At 41.7% G+C, this 18,006-nt stretch overlaps 1 protein-coding gene across 2 annotated transcripts in view; it reads right to left on the bottom strand.

Moving 5' to 3' along the window:
• Positions 1-18,006, bottom strand: part of USP13 (ubiquitin specific peptidase 13) — a 148,083-nt gene that overhangs the window by 75,684 nt on the left and 54,393 nt on the right. For both annotated transcript variants that reach the window (XR_013413406.1, NM_001265638.1), the window contains 3 exon segments: positions 16,436-16,620; positions 5,392-5,486; positions 3,793-3,980 (listed from right to left, as the gene is read on the bottom strand). Coding sequence is in view for 1 of the 2 variants with exons in the window: in NM_001265638.1 (NP_001252567.1) it covers positions 3,793-3,980; positions 5,392-5,486; positions 16,436-16,620 (468 nt within the window). In the remaining variant the exon portion in view is untranslated.

Genomic DNA, 18,006 nt, shown 5'->3' with positions numbered 1-18,006 from the left:
CCTGGCTAATTTTTTAGTAGAGCGAGGTTTTGCCATGTTGGCCAGGCTGGTCTTGAACTCCTGACCTCAAGTGATCTGCCCACCTCAGACTCCCAAAGTGCTGGGATTACAGGCATGAGCCACCGTGCCCAGCCAAGAATAAATCTTTGATGTCAGAAAAGTTCACTTTGCTGGCACCTGAGGTCAGGGAGAAAAAGAGAGAAGTCCATTTTGCTATCACTGTATATATCCCTTTTCTAACTGATGAAGGAAATTTTCCATTATAACAAAATTAAATTAAAATGCAGAAGTGACGCTAGATAATTTTCATAGATGTTATACCTCCTGTTTGTAATCTAGCAATTCTTAAAAAGATGTAGTTTCGCTATCTAGCAATCTATCTTGGTTGTCATTCCATTTGTATACCAGTTTATTTAGATTCAATCCTCAATAAAAATTATTTTGAAATGTAAACTAGGTGCAAGTGGCACACAGGGTACCAAGGAATCAGGCCAAGTTCCCAAATTACACTATGGCTGTTCATAAGCCAGTTAATCTTTCTGAGTCATTTTTCTTTTTTTTTCTTTCTTTAATTTTCTTCTTATTGTTTATTTTATTTTTTTTTTTTTCTTGAGACAGAGTCTCACTCCGTCGCCCAGGCTGTAGTGCAGTAGAGCAATCTCGGCTCACTGCAACCTCTGCCTCCTGGGCTCAAGCAATTCTCTTGCCTCAGCCTCCCGAGTAGCTGGGATTATAGGCATGCACCACCATGCCCGGCTAATTTTTGTATTTTTGGTAGAGACAGGGTTTCAACACGTTGGCCAGGCTGGTCTCAAACTCCTGACCTCAGGTGATCTGTCCACCTCGGCCTCCCAAAGTGCTAGGATTACAGAAGTGAGCCACTGTGCCCGGCCTTCTTATTTTGTTTTGTTTTGTTTTGTTTTTGATACGGAGTCGCTCTGTCGCCCAGGCTGGAGTGCAGTGGCACAATCTCCGCTCACTGCAAACTCTGTCGCCTCCCGGGTTAACGCCATTCTCCTGCCTCAGCCTCCCTAGAAGCTGGGACTATAGGCGCCCACCACCACGCCCAGCTAATTTTTTTGTATTTTCAGTAGAGATGGGGTTTCACCGTGTTCGCCAGGATGGTCTCGATCTCCTGACCTCATGATCCACCCGCCTCGGCCTCCCAAAGTGCTGGGATTACAGGCGTGAGCCACTGCGCCCGGCCCTTGTTATTTTTTTAAAGACAGGATCTCACTCTGTTGCCCAGGCTAGAGTATAGTGACACAGTCACAGCTCACTGCAACCTCAGACTCCTGGGCTCAAGCAATCTTCCCACTTCAGCCTCCTGAGTAGCTGGGACTATAGGTGTGCACCACCATGTCCGGCTATTTTTTTTTTTTTTTCATTTTTGTAGAGATGGGATCTGACTTTGCTGCTTAGGCTGGTCTCAAACTCCTGGCTTCAAGTAATCCTCCTGCCTCAGCCTCCCAAAGTCCTGGGTTTACAGGTGTGAGCCACCGTGCCAGGCCCTGAGTCACTTTTTCTACTTTCAAAAGGAAGACACTGCTCCTGAATCTAACTCCACTGAGTTAGACCTGTTGAGGAAAAAGAAATGAGAAGAACAAGTATTTCAATCCAGTGATATTTGGTCAAAGGATGAAAAGACTGAAGACATATATGAATAGTTCATTGCTCATGTTCTAATATATCCAGTAAATGTTTAGAAAATAAAATGAGAATGTAAAATACTAGATAACATAAAATTCTAAGACTCCTGAAACAAGACTAGGGAGAGATTCAAATACTAAATTCTCAAAAACACAGAGCCTCTGTCTTCACTTCTCCTACATGTGCACCACGATGTGTGTCCCTTCTCCACAGGCTCCTCTCTGACCACCTCCTTCCTTTCTCCTTCATGGAATGTACCACGTTTATAAGCATGCAGTTGTTCCTATGATTATTTTCTTAATGCCTACATCTCCTGCTTACTTCACGCCTGGGAGTGAGGACCATGTCCTTCTGCTCACCACTGACCCCCACACACTCAGCACACTGCTTAGCAGAAAAGAACTCACTCTCTATTGGCTGGATGAAAAAATGAAAAATAGACATGGAAAATGGACCACAAATTTTCAAAGCCAGAAAACAGCAAGAAGAGGTACGTCTCCAAACACCAAGAGAGGAAAGAAAAGGGTATGTGACAAACTTTTGATAAACCTCCATTAAAGCCATTAGGATTTCAACTCCATGTGGGTAAAACATGACCTGGACTATTCCTGATATGTTGTCTGCCTGTCTCAGCACACACATGTCCTCTTCCACACTTAAAGTAAGGTGGAAACCAACCTCTGGAACACACTAGGATGATTCGCTACACTTAGGCAGTGGCTGCACGAGAGTGCACCAGCCACAGCTCCTGGGCTCTATAGCTCCCTGTCCTTAGTACACCCAAGGAAGAAAACAGCCACAGACATAGCTGCCGTGCCCCTCGGTGTGGGAGGAGGAAGGCAGTCGTGTACAAGCACAGTCAGGGAGTACCTAAATCAGTGCCTCTCAAATTATCTGTGGTAAAGGGTCAGTTTTTTTGTTTATTTCAACTCAGACAGATGATACCTTTGAAAAATACAAGTAGGATGGTTAATGAGTACAAAAGTATAATTAGAATGAACAAGATCTAGTATTTGATAGCACAGCAGGGTGACTATAGTCAACAATAATCTGTCATATATTTTAAAATAACTAAAAGAATGAAATTGGAATGTTCCTAATACAAAGAAATGACAAATGCTTGAGGTGACGAATATCCCAATTACCCCAATGTCATTATTACACACTGCATGCCTGTATCAGAATATCACATATACCCCATAAATATATACACCTGTTATGTACCCATAATAATTAAAAATAAAAAAAGTTTAAAAATACAGAAATTATTAGAAAAATGAAATGCTGCTGTAAGACACAACAGCAACGTCAAATTGTTACAATTTCCCAGCGCTCACTCTCGATTTCCAAACTTATCTCATTGCAGGCCCACATCCAGCAGTACAAGGAGCAGCACCAGCCTATGAACCACACTTTGAGTAGCAAAAAATGAAAGCCCTAAATCCTTGAGGAAATTCCAGTCCACCACAAGAGAGACAGTAACCAGACCAATCACTGGATCTCTCCTAGTGCATCTGTAGGAGGGAATTGGCAGATCTGCTGTGAAGGTTAATGATTAATATATTCTTGGTATATAGTGTGATGGTCAAAAAGCAGAAACCATTATTAATAACAAACCCCTGTATGGTGCTTTTCAGTTTATGAAGCTCTTCTTTTTTTTTTGAGACAGAGTCTCGTGCTGTCACCCAGGCTGGAGTGCAGTGGCACAATCTCAGCTCACTGCAACCTCTGCCTCCCGGGTTCAAGTGATCCTGCCTCAGCCTCCTGAGTAGCTGGAATTACAGGTTCATGCCACCACCCCTGGCTGATTTTTGTATTACAGGTTTTGCCATGTTGGTCAGGCTGGTCTCGAACTCCTGGACTCATGATCTGCCCGTCTCAGTCTCCCAAAGTGCTGGGATTACAGTGCTGGGATTACAGGCATTAGCCACTGCGCCCAGCCAGGAAGCTCTTCTTATCTCACCTGATCCCCATAATACTTGATAAATGTTCTCACCCAGTCTCTGTAGAAGACAGGCCAGAGAAAAGGTGGCAAAATGTCCTGAAGCAATAAAGATGGGCTTCGCAGCACACACTGAGTGGACTGCACCTAGATGGGGCAGGGCAGTGCTGCATGCCCTGGTCTGCATGGAAGGCACTTACGCTCTCTGGAATTCTGGGATGCTGAAGATGGCCTGCATGACAGAGCTGAGATAGCAGCTGTTGCCCAAGTTCTTCAGACCCGTGTAGCCAGGACCATACATCGGCTTCAGCTTCGTGCCCGACTCCTGGATCACTTCCCACTCACTGACCCTCGGCTTGATGTCATTGTCCTGGAGCCCATTCTCTGTCTGAGACAAAGTCATTGAAGAAAAACAACTTTAAATGTGATTCCCACTCAAAGGTCATGTCCCATTAATTATTTCTAATAGCATAGGATGTTTCTGCCATTTTTCCCCCAATTACACAGAGAAATAAACAAGACTGAGAGATGGTGATGGTGGTACAACAATGTGAATGTACATAATGCCAGAGAACTACACACTTAAAAATAGTTAAAATGGTAGCTTTTATATTATATATATTTTACCACAATTTTTAAAATACATATGAAAAAGATTTTAAAGAGAGGCCAGGCGCAGTGGTTCACAGCTGTAATCCCAGCACTTTGGGAGGCCGAGGTGGGCGGATCACTCGAAGTCAGGAGTCCGAGACCCACCTGACTAACATAGCGAAACCCTGTCTCTACTAAAAATACAAAAATTAGCCAGATGTGGTGGTGCATGCCTGTAGTCCCAGCTACTCGGGAGGCTGAGGCAGAAGAACTGCTTGAACCCGGGCGGCAGAGGTTTCAATGAGCTGAGGTCACGCCACTGCACTCCAGCCTGGGCAACAAGAGTGAAACTCCATCTCAAAAAAAAAAAAAAGATTTTAAAGAGAGAAAGACTGAAAGGGAAAGAGATAGGAGGAGGATGAAGAACAAATAGGAATCAAAAAAGAAGCAAGTAGACTAAATTCAAGAGAATATTCAATGCAACACAGCAAACAAAAAGGCCAGGCAGCTGGAGAGGATATGGACTAAAACCATGAGACTTGAGAGCGCTGTGAGAGAAGACGGAGGTGCAAAGAAGAGCACAGAAAACTAAACAAAAAAGTAGAAATGAGTGACAAAGAGGAAGCAGAATGGGAACATGAAGAGAGGGAGGCAGCCTGGAAGGAAAGGGCTAAAACAAAATGCACATTTAAATAGTTCCTTAAAGGGAAAAATATTATATAGTCATGACATCAACTTGAAAACACAATATTAAATGAAGCAGAGCTTCTCTATCAATGGTAATGTGTTGGTTTATTCGTTCTGTCCCCTAGGAGCTTTGCTTCCCTTCCTGAAATTAATTAAAGTGATGTTGGTCACAGATAATTTTAAAGGTCATCTCCCTACACCATCTGCGCTTCGTGAACAAAGAATGATTCACACAACTGCCCATCAAAGGAGACTAATTTTGCAAGTAAACTCCAACTAAACCAAAAGAGTATTGGATGAGGTGCCATTTTTATTACAGCATAAAAAAATCTAAGCTGGCAATCAAAAGAAAACATCTATTAATTAAGTGCAAGAAGTAAATGCAACAATTAAAAGCTAAAACCTATAAAATGAAGATCCACGTTAGAGGAATTATATATTAAATAAATCAAGCAGTTCCCTCGCCCTCTCCCCACCCCTACCCCATGTAAGGTGGAAACAGAAACAAAAGGAGACCTCACCCCATGCATATGAAGCATATCAATTCCAAAATGCGCTAAGTGCTTGGCCAAATGAGGATCCAAAACAGGTTCTTCTTCTTGAAAAGAATAAACATCTAGCGGATGAAGAGAAAATAAGCACTGCAATCAGTAATCAAGTCATTGAATATCCAACACATATTTTTTGAACTCCTACTGTACACCAGGCTTGGGCTATCACTGAACAAAACGAAAACTTTCTAACATTCAACAAGGGCAAAGATAAATGATAAATACAGGCATTTTTTTGTAAATATACACACATATCATTCTTTTGACATTTTGGAAAGTTGTTTTTTTTTTTTTTTAAGTTTTCTAAAACAAGAAAAGAAAGAAGAAAAGAAAAAACAGTATCTAATAAGCATACAAATATAAATGCCTGACACTTGATTTTTCTAACTAAAACCACAGTGGCATAACTCTGAACTCGGGAAGAGGCATGGGCACAGGAAGAGGGGGTGACGGCCATCCGCCATGGCAGGGGGAATCTCCGGGAGAACAGAGAGAACACACAGGCCCTCAGGGCAGCTTCTTCCATCTGAGACAACGAATTTCTGCTCATGAAACCCTCTATATTCTCAAACCTACCACCTCACCATCTCCACCTCCCACCTGCCCCCACATCCCTTCTTTCCCATCTTCAAGTCCACATCTCACAGAACCAGCGAGAGATCTGTGAAGACTGTGTGGCGCTTCCCTAACGGGTCCACCTCATAGCACACATAGAAAATGACCATATGTTTGGTATTCCAGGGATACTCAAGACTCCAGCCATCCCTGCCCTGCCTCACTGCCCCAGGGCCTCTGGGATCCACATCCCGGCCATTTGAGAGACGCTAGTGCTGGTAAGCTCTGTGCTGAGGTGGGCTGCCTCTTTCCTCGGGACAATAATATCCCACCTGACAACACGAGGCTTTTGACTGAACCTGGCTTCTCAAAGTGGGGTGTATGGACTCAAAGCAGCAGCTTCACCTGGGAACTCATTAGAAATGCAGAATCTTCTTTGGAAGGCTGAGGCAGGCGGATCACGAGATCAGGAGATCCAGGCGATCCTGGCTAACACAGTGAAACCCTGTCTCTACTAAAAATACAACAAATTAGCTGGGTGTGGTGGCGGGCACCTGTAGTCCCAGCTACTCAGGAGGCTGAGGCAAGAGAATGACGTGAACCCAGGAGGCGGAGCTTGTAGTGAGCCGAGATCCTGCCACTGTACTCCAGCCTGGGCGACAGAGCGAGACTCCATCTCAAAAAAAAAAAGAAAAGAAAAGAAATGCAGAATCTTGAGCCCCGCCTCAGGCCGACTGAATGAGAATCTGCATTTTTAACGAGATCCTCAGGTGCACAGTGAAGTTGGAGGACTGTTTAGTTTTCCAAAGCTATCCAATCCGCTGCCCTATCCATCCTCACACACAGTGCAGTGAGGAGGACAGAACAGACGTTTTCAAGCCCATCTTGCAGATAAGGAAAAGAAGCTCATAAAGGTTAAATGATTTTTGCCTTAAATCCCACAGGTGGCCTAGAACCCAAGTAGTCTAACTCCTGGCCCAATCTTCCCTCTACAACAGAATATTTATGAAGGTATATCAGGACACCAGCCAGGTGCAGTGGCTCACATCTGTAACCCAGCACTCTGGGAGACCAAGGCAGGAGGATCACTTGAGGCCAGGAGTTTGAGGCTACAGTAAGCTATGATAATGCCACTGTACTCTAGCCTGGGTGACAGAGCAGGACCCTGTCTCTAAAAAACAGGAAAAAAAAAAAGAATGTTTCTAAAGAAGGAAAAAAAGAAAAAATATATATATCAGAACAGGATACCAATAGACTCGGTGAAGAACCAACCTAGGCCCTTAAAAGGAATGAAGACTCAAAACCCACCATTTCTTCGCTCTTATATTTGAAAAACAAAATCTATAACAAGGACAATGGATATGAAGATATCACTCTTTGGGACAGTATATGTCAGAATGTCCAAGGAGTTCCTTACTCCTTGGAACATCACCGGGGGAAAAAAAAAGTAATGCATAGAAGCTATGTGACCTTCTATCCCATACTCAGATATACAGAGACTCCCTGCTCCCGAAAGAAATTCAGTCTTTCTATTATTACTCAGTTAAACATTGTGTAGCTGTCTTTTCTATTCCTCTTCCCCCAGAGGCCCATTATAACTGTGGATAGCAACCCTCATTTATATTTTTTAAATATAATTCAGTGTTCTCAAAAGCAAAACAAAAGACAAAACCTCAGCCCAATTAAGAAGAAAAATTTCTAAAAGTTTAAATATTAATAAAATAAACAAAAACCTTTGAACTAATAACTTGAAACAAATACATCAACAGTATTTTTAATCTATGACAAGGGACCAAAAAATTCCACTCAAATACTAGCTGGAAGGTGAAAATGGCACTCCTTTGGCACTTTAGTTGTTATTAATTAGGGAGATAGTTTGAAGACTTAAGACTTTAAGCCTCTAATGATCAGGGCTGTATTAGAAAATAATAAAACTGCCAGAATTAAACCACTGGCATTGGCCTAGGATTTTGAAATAAGTGAAAACCACACAGCCCTCCACAGTTCATAACCCATTAGGCTCTTGCCACATTGAGAAAATCATATTTCATACCTCCAGCCATTAACTGCTCCAAAGATGTGACATGATTTGGTCAAATGCTATAGTTATTTCTCATCCCCAAGACAAAAACGGTTTAGTGAGTAACATACAAGAAACCTGAAAATGAACTGTGATCTTCAAACTTGGCAATCATGAAGAATTTGTAAATATGTAGTCAGAGAAAAAAAGTTTTCAGTGGCCTCAGTGGCTGAAAATGCTGTCTTGTATGTTTTTCCCTGGGGAACTCATTTTATTCCCAACTTCAGCTTAGCAAAGTCATGTCTTAGTACAGAAACTACGGTAGTAAATAGGCAACTCCCGACAAGCATCATCCATCACGCTCCCCAGCCTGGCCTAACACTGGAAGCCAAGAACCACGGTTAGGGAGTTCACAGAGGGATCCTCCCAGGAATAGCCCAAGAAGCATTTCATGAGTAACTACATTTATTTTAGAAGCAAACCAGTCATCCTTTCATTTCAAGTTAAATGACAAACTAAACCACATAGAACATGAGGCAGCAATCCGCGGAAGAAAAAAGATTTAAAAAAATTTTTAGAACAAGAATATCCCATTTGTGACAAGCATGCTAGAAAGCAGTATGTGCCATAAGCTCAAAGATTAATTAAGGAAAAGCTCAGAGAGCACAGACAGAGAGAGAGACGAACCAGAAGCAAGATTGAGAATCTGTAAGAAACCAGATCAAAATGTTCTAAGTAATTCCCAGAGATTAAAATGATGCTATTGGATGGCATGCTATTAGGGTTATGCTGTTAGGACTAGCATGCCTGGCGTGGGTCATCCTTGTTCAACCACCAAGATTAACTCACTCATTCATGGTATTCAGCAAATATTAACTAAATACCAAATACATATATACCCTGAGGATATAATGTTAAATAAGACACGCAGAGTCCCTGTCCTCATAAGTTTAAAGTTTAACATTTCAAATAGTCTTAGAAGAAATGCTGGTTTGGTGTGAAGGGTCTCATGGTTTAGTCATGTGACTTTTATGCCCTTATCCTAGGCCCCAGAAAATGGCAGAAGTCTAAATTCTCCCTCCAGATTACCCTACAGGAAAGTAGAAGGGAGAGAGAGGTAAGGATGTACCTCAAAAAGTCCTTGTGTTAAAATTACAGAAGGCTGGGCGCGGTGGCTCACGCTTGTAATCCCAGCACTTTAGGAGACCAAGGCAGGTGGATCACCTGAGGTCGGGAGTTCGAGACCAGCCTGACCCACATGCAGAAACCCCGTCTCTACTAAAAATACAAAATTAGCCTGGCGTGGTGGCACATGCCTGTAATCCCAGCTACTCAGGAGGCTGAGGCAGGAGAATCACTTGAACCTGGGAGGCAGAGGTTGTTGTGAGCCAAGATTGCACCGCTGCACTCCAGCCTGGGCAACAAAAGCGAAACTCCATCTCAAAAACAAAACAAAACAAAAACTAGGAAAGCCAGCTTTGGTGCCCTTCTCTCACAAGTGGAGAGAAAAAGCAAAGCTCCTGGTCAAACACCAAGTCAGAGAGAAGAAAATGAAGAGAGGTTCTCCTCAGTCAGCGCAGATCTGTCCACCCAAACTGCATCTCTCCACCAGGAGTTCACATTTGTGTGCCTCTAAGCCATCTGCAACAGACAGGAAAAGGAGAAAAACAAGACAACTCCAGCAGCGACACTAGAAAAATAAACACAAGGCTGGGCGCCGTGGCTCACGCATGTAATCCCAGCACTTTGGGAGGCAGAGGAGGGAGGATCACGAGGTCTAGAGTTCGAGACCAGCCTGGCCAACATAGTGAAATCCTGTCTCTACTAAAAATACAAAAATTAGCCGGGCATAGTGGCGCACACCTGTAATCCCAGTTACTAGGGAGGCTGAGGCAGGAGAATTGCTTGAACCCAGGAGGCAGAGGTTGCAGTGAGCCGAGATCACACCACTGCACTCCAGCCTGGACTATACAGCAAGACTCCATCTCAAAGAAAAAAAAAGAAAGAAAGAAAAATAAACAGAAAATAAATTAGGCCAGCATGTAGGATATCTTTAAAGAGAGAATAGGTTATAATCCTAGGACTTTTAGAGGCCGAGGCAGGAGGAAAGCTTGAGCCTGGGAGCTCGAGACCAGCCTGGGCAACATAGTGAGATTCTGTCTCAATTAAAAAAAAAAAGAGCAAGAGAGAGAGACAGAACAGGGCTAGGCACAGTGGCTCACATCTATAATCCCAGCACTTTGGGAGGCTAAGGCAGGAGGATCACTTGAGCCCAGGAGTTCAAGGCCAGCCTGGGCAACATAGTAAGACTCCATTTCTACAAAAAAATGAAAAAAAAAATTAGCCGAGTATGGAGTGTGGTGGCAAGCACCTGTGCTCCCAGCACTTGGGAGGCTGAGCTGGGAGGCTCACTTGAGCCCAGGAAGTTGAGGCTGCAGTGAGCCATGATTGCACCACTGCTCTCCAGCCTGGGCAACAGAGTGAGATCCTGCCTCAAAAAAAAAAAAAAGAAAAGAAAAGAAAAGAAAAAGAAAGAGAGAACCGCCAGGACAGACAAAACCTAGACTGTAGTCAGGAAAGGAAAACAGGTAAGAGTAAAAAAGATGTTAATAAAATAGAAAAAAGGTAAATCAGAGGAGCCAATATTCTCTGCCTTTTTTTAAATTTTTGAGACAGGGGCTCACTATGCTGCGCCGGCTAGTCTCAAACTCCTGGGCCCAAACAATCCTCAAAACACAGCCTCCCAAATAGAAGCAGATTTTGTTGGTGTGTCTTCCTCCATTTGTTTGTTCCATAATATTTGCTGAGCACCTACTATGTGTGAGGGACACTACTAGATGCTAGAGATATAACAGTGCCCAAGAAATGTGGCCTTAGGCCCTGCTGTCCTAGGGGACCACCATTAAATAAACTGTTAGCAGGGTCTTATGAAAAGTACCATGACAGAGCAGCAGGAAGTACCACAGAGGCACACAGGAGGGGCCCAGGTCAGGCCAAAACTAAAATGAAGTAGTCTATGCCCTGATTCCAAATCCTAGGGCTGGGAGAAACTCAAGGGAACTTATGCCCAGGTAGGGGGTAAAGATGACCAAAGAAAAAAGACCAGCTTGAGATGCTATGAAGCTGGTACAGTCAATAGAATAGGCAATTTCACAGCTGCCTTGGGCATCTCTGGAAGACTCTCCTGCAATCACCCAAGACACCAAAGCATCTTCTCGGGTAAACTGGTTTCCATGATGGAAGAAAAACACACCCTATCCTGCCTCCACCCTGCCCTACTCCCTTTCTACCAAGAACCTCATCCCTGCCTCGCCGAAACAATGTGTCCTCCCACAGAGGAAAGTGTTTTGTTTGTTTGTGTAGTGATCTGCTTCTTGGTTTGTTTGTTGCTGTACCCATGGGGACCCAGAGTAGAATTTCACATGGGGCCCGTTCTTACTACGCATGCCACCACTCTGGCCTAGACTGAGGGACCGGAGCTTCTTTGAAAAACTAAATCTAGGTTGAGACTTCAAGGATGAGGTCTCATTGGACAAATATATCCTTATTGGGGGAAAGGAAATCAGGATGATCAGATCACACTACCATTAAATATTTGAGTCCACAACCTTCTTGGATTCCATGTTCACTAAGCAATCTTCTAAATATAATTCATCTCCCCACAGGGAAGGAATGTACTGGTCAAGCGGACATAAACATCCTACTTACCGGCAGTTGTGGCTCTCATTATGAACTTAAAAACAAATGCCGACTTTGAGACTTTCGTCTCTTGTGAGTTGAACTGGCCTGAGTAAGCCCAGTGAGTGTGGAAGAGCAGACCCTCAGCAATGGAAACTTCACCGAGAGATGACTGCCCCGCAGAACAGGGGACTCCCTACCCCCAGGCCTCAATGTCCACAAGGCTCATCATTAGACATTTAAGAAAACTTTATGCATGTTTTTTTTAATTTAAGTAGCTTTTAAATACACAATAAGTTACAGCTAGCAATCTATTAAACAGATTTAAAGGAAACCAAAATAGAATATATGCATTCCATAAACTAATATGAAATCACAATTAGACAGAAAATAATTACTTTTATTAAAACCAGCTCTGCACAATATATGCAGGAATTAAAGCCTGATCTTTTTCAAAAAGTTAACATTATTTTAGTTAAATGAATTCACAATGCTTATCACAGTGAATACAATCTGCCTTGCTGTTGCCAATGTTTTATACTTTCTATGATTGAAATAGAAGTATGTATTCAAATACTGTCAATTATATGACAAGAAAAACCTTAAAAGTTATTTCTTCTTCATAAAAACAACAACAACTGTGGAAGATAATGGGTTAATATTCTTAATAATCAAAGAGTTCTTAAAAAACAATTTTTAAAAACCTAAACCTATGAGAAAATTGGCCTAAGAAATTCACAAAAAAGAACTACAAATGGCCAAGAATACTAAGGAAAATATTCAGCCTCATCAGAAACGCAAATTAAAACAAGACACCAGATTAGCAAAGTTATTTTTTTAAGTCTTAATTAAAAAGTTGTCAAGGATTTGTTAAAATGAGTACTGTCATACACTGTTGATGGGAATGTAAATTGTTACAACTGTTTAAAAGAGAATCTTGGTAACTGAAAATTTTAAAGATTTAACTCTTTTTGTCATAGAAATTTATTCTAAAGAAATAACTACACAAACACCCAAAGATTTGCATATATACAAGGATGTTCATCAGAATAGAAAAAAAGATTGTAACCACTCACAGAATAGTGAAATGATTTATGAAACCATCATAAAATACTGAAGAATATTTAATAATATTGAAAAACATAATGCCAAATGGAGAAAAACAAGGAATAAAACTTTATACAGTATGATCTAATTTTTGTAAAAATGTGAGATGGGTGCGTGTGTGTACGTGTGTGTGTATGAATTGATTAACCCTTTAAAAAAAGAGAAAAGACTGAAATGAAATACCTAAATTATTAACTGAGTAGTCTAGAGGGTGGTATTACTAGTAGTTTGTATTGATTTATCTCAACTTTTATCTCTGTTTTCTACATATGTTACACTGAATATCTGTTTGTTTCAAAATCAAGAGGAAAATATAAAATTTTCTTAAAACTGAAAGAAAAGAAACTAGATTTACTCTAGCAGTTTTAAAATAAGTTTCCCATTAGAAAAGAAAGCTTCTGGAAAGCTAAAGATACACAAAGAATAGAATTAATCCTTGCCTTTATGATTAGCATACATTTAAATAGAATCTAATTACAATCACTCACTGAATAACAACATTTTGGTCACACAATGGACTGCATACATGGCAGTGGTCCCATAAGGTTCTAATGGAGATGAAAAATTCCTGTCACCTAGTGATGTCATAACCCATCATGTTGTAGCATTACAGCATTACACACATCACTCCCATGTTTGTGGTGATGCTGGTGTAAACAAACCTACTACACTGCCAGTCACATATAAGTATAGCACATACGGTTTTATGTAGAGTACACAATACTTGATAATAATAATAAACGACTAGGTTACCATATTATGTGTTTACTATACTATACTTTTCATTGTTATTTTACAGTATTCCTTCTGCTTCTATATGAAAAAAAATTAACTGTACAACAGCCTTGGGCAGGTCCTTCAGAAGGCATTCCAGAAGAAGGCATTGTTATCATACCATGCATGTTATTGCCCCAGAAGGCTTTCCAGTGGGACAAGCTGTGGAGGTGGAAGACAGTGATACCGATGATACTGACCCTGTGTAAGCCTAGGCTAACGTGTGTGTTTGTGTCTTAATTTTTAATAAAAACGTTTGAAAACTAAAAGTTAAAAATAGAAAAAAGTTTATAGAATAAAGATATTTAAAAAAAAAAATGGCTGGGCATGGTGGCTCACACCTGTAATCTCAGCACTTTGAAAAGCCAAAGTGGGTGGATCACCTGAGGTCAGGAGTTCAAGACCAGCCTGACCAACATGGTGAAACCCCGTCTCTACTAAAAATACAAAAATTAGCTGGGCGTGGTGGGGGCGCCTGTAATCCCAGCTACTCAGGAGGCTGAGGCAGGAGAATCACTTGAATCTAAGAGGTGGAGGTTGCAGTGAGCTGAGATCACGCCACTGCACTCCAGCCTGGGTGACAGAGTGAGACTCTGCCTCAGAAAACAAATCAAAACAAAAAATTTGTACAGCTGTATAATGTATTTGTGTTTTAAGCTAAGTGTTACTACAAAAATGTCCAAAAGTTAAAAAAATTAAGTTCATAAAGTAAAAACATTACAGTAAGAGGTTAATTTATTATTGAAAAGGATGACGTTTTCATAAATTTAGTGTAGCCAAGTGTATGGTGTTTATAGTCTGCAGTAGTGAACACTAAAGTCCGAGGCCTTCACACTCACTCTCCACTCACTCACTGACTCACCCAGAGCAACCCCCAGCCCTGCATGTTCCATTCATGGTAAGTGCCCTATACAGGTGACCATTTTCTATCTTTTATACCATATTATTGCTGCATCTTCTCTATGTTCAGATATGTCCAGATACACAAATACTTACCATTGTGTTACCACAGCAGTCAGTACAGTACCATGCTGTATAGGTTTGTAGCTGAGGAGCAACAGGTCACATCATATAGCTTGGTTGTGAAGGAGGCTATGCCATCTAAGTTTGTCCAAGTATACTCTGCGATGTTCACACAACAAGGAAATCACCTAATGGTGCATTCTCAGAACATATCACCATCCTTAACTGACGCATGACTGTATTCAAATGCTTATATGCCAGTTGGTTCATTTAACAAAAGTATTTGTGCGTAAGATGTGTAAGATTTTGTATAGAACCCAAAGATGAGTAAGACATAGACTTGCTTTCAAACTGCAAAGTTAGAAGAACTAAGCTGCATACACGAACAGTTATAGTGTTGAACAGGCTCTTCTGAGAACTGAATTTCTAATAACTGGTCCTATAAAGGAACTACACAAGACAGCATAGAAAGTCAGAAAATCTGAATTATTCTCCCCTTGCAACTTTATCCGACAGAATTCCTACATTGCAAATCTTTCTTTCTATAATCCCCTAAAAGGATAAGGAGAAGGGCATAGAGAAAAGTCATTCAACACCCACTCATTGAATAACAATCACCTGTAAACACCAGGCTGTAACCCTCAATCCAAACGCAGGTCCTCAATTTCCTCTTTCAATCCGGAAGATTTAGGATAAGACCTGGGTTGTGTGTATCTTTACTCACTTTGGGGGCAAATCTTTGGTACCAGTATCTAGGGTTTCTCAGCTACTTGTCTCTAATGAGTTAAAATAATTCCACAAAACTTGAAAGCAGGAAAATTCTCTAAAATGTGAAACCAAAGAATCCTGACACGACCTAACTGCCAGTCCCCAATTATATATCAAATGAAAAACTATACCAGTTCAATGAAAAAACAATGATTGGTGAAAAGTGTCCCCTTATTTAGCGAAAAGATCTTGGGCAATTAACTCTGAGGCGGGCTAATTCCATCATTGAAAAATAACAGAAAAAAGAGAAAAGAGAAAAGATGTGTTTTTACAGTTCTCCTAAAAACATCTTACCTTACAGCAAAGAAGAAACAGAGACTAAATAAAGCCTGGGAAAATGGAGAAGACCAGCTGGGTATCAGTTCAGATGTGTGCTTAATAAATGTTTCCAGTGATGATTAGATGATGGGTTTTTATAGCCACTGCTCAATATTTAAGTTTCTCATTACTGATCCTGATATTATTGTCTTTTTCCCTCACAAAATGGTAGAAGGTATTAACTGTACAAACATGGCCAAAAGCTAATGTTTCAAAGCACACCATGTGAGGACAAAAAGAAACAGAACCAACTCTGAAGCTGACAGTGCGAGAAGGAAACAATTCTAATCCCCTGGAGAACGTGAACACCATCACTGCCAGGTGATTTCAGGGACTCTTTTAACACACGGTATCCTTTGAAACTCATATTCTCCATAATTAATCCATTTGTTTCTAAAATGATACTTAATCCCTGTAATGGATTCCAGGGCTTCCTCCTGCTGTTCTAACAGTAGACTTGATTATTCACACTCACTTCACAAATCCTGTTTCCTGCTCTGTCCTCTCAGCCAAGAGATACACAGAAGGAAAATAACAACAGCAGCAATTTGTATTAGGACCTTATGGCATGCACTGAGCTAAATGCTTTAAGCACACTAACAAACATAGGAAAGAGGTACCATTATCATTATCCTCAAGATGAGCACTCTAAAGCTTAGGGGGATTAGAAAACTTGCCCAAGACTTCAAAACTAATAAGAGGCAGAATTAGGATTCAAACCTGGGCTGTCTGCATCCAGAGCCTACACCTTCCAACCACCTGGATTCAGGGACTGGTTAAATCTAAGAGGAAGCCACTGCATGTTCCCAAAGTCTGTAAAGGCGCACTCACCTGCCCCATCAGGAGTGATGGTTCCCAGTTTCACGGCTAGTGGGTAGCCCATGTCTCTGTAATGCTCCAGCGCATGCCCATTGCCCCCAGAGCTGTCAAAGAACCACTTTCCACATAGGACAGAGCCGTCAGTCAGATTCAACCAGAGGTTTTCTCGCAGGTCGCATCTGGCACACTTCCAACCACTAGAAAGCCATTGGAGAGTAGTCAGAACAGCCAGAGCATAATTTTAAAAATTAACTTCTAAGAAAACAGATGGTTTCAGGTAGGCAGGTCACAACAAAGGCTCAGTGAAGTAACAGAGACTGGTGCTTCCCCATTTTCTCCCCTCAAGACATTGTTGGCCAGGCGTGGTGGTTCACACCTGTAACCCCAGCACTTTGGGAGGCCGAGGCAGGCGGATCACCTGAGGTCAGGAATTCGAGACCAGCCTGGATAACATGGCGAAACTCCGTCTCTATTAAAAATATAAAAATTAGCCAGGTATGGTGGTGGGCACCTGTAATTCCAGCTACTCAGGAGGCTGAGGTAAGGAGAACTGCTTGAACCTGAGAGGCGGATGTTGCAGTGGGCCAAGATCGCGCCAGTGCACTCCAGCCTGGGTGACAGAGCAAGACTCTGTCTCAAAAAAAAAGAAAAAAAAAAAAATTATTGTTCCTCTCCCAGAGTAGCAGGATCACTCAGCACCCTGCCTGCCTCCCAGATGTGGATTAGCCCCTCCCAGCATCTCCGAGTGGCCTTTTTTTAGTTTCGAAAACTGACACAAAACTTCAGGCTAGGAGAGGAGCTCATTTCCTTAAAATTCCTCCATGAGGGACCGTGGAGCTTGAACAAGTTTAAAATATTAAGGATCCTGTGTGTATAAATGTCTAAAGTTCTAAAGCATTAATCACATACGGTAAAGCTAGTTTATACAAATCCGACTACAATGCAAATCTAAATTAATTGGAAAGGAGACAAACTTGACTAAAAGCTAAATGTCAACTATAATGCCAAGCACCTTACAGAAGTCTCATCATTTAATTCTAACAAACACCTTTCAGCATCAGTATTACCATCTCTATTTTTACAAACGGAGAAACGGAGATCCAGAAGTAACTCTCGTTTCCAAAGACCACACAGAAGGCGAATGCCATGCAATTGTCAGGATTCAACCAAATCAGACACGTTCCTAATCAATCTGCCTATCCACCAATACCTGTCTCTCTAAACACACCGTCACCTAATAAGAGGAGATACGAATGGAGCCCAAAGAGTATTCCAGCCAAAATGTTAAAACCAAAGACTTGTAAGTTGGATTGCCCTAAAACGAGACTCTGAGACAAAAAAGTGAAGGTAAATGGCTTCTCCGGGAGGTGATCCCAGGGAAGTGGGGAAGAGAGACAAGCAAGGGTAGGAAGCTGCTACAGGATATGTCAGTGAGCAAATGTATACTGTGGGTGACTGGGGCTCAGGCCACGTGGGGAACTGCAAGAGACAGATATCCCACCTGGAGGGGCAGAAAACTGGGGTATGAATCCACCCATGCCACAGTCGCTGGTTTAGGGCTGCTCCAGGAGGAGGGAGGGAGC

Source organism: Macaca mulatta, chromosome 2 (assembly GCF_049350105.2).
Source record: "Macaca mulatta isolate MMU2019108-1 chromosome 2, T2T-MMU8v2.0, whole genome shotgun sequence".
NCBI lineage: Eukaryota > Metazoa > Chordata > Mammalia > Primates > Cercopithecidae > Macaca > Macaca mulatta.
Note: the sequence above shows the minus strand (reverse complement) of the source record. Positions and strands in the feature narration are given on the sequence as shown.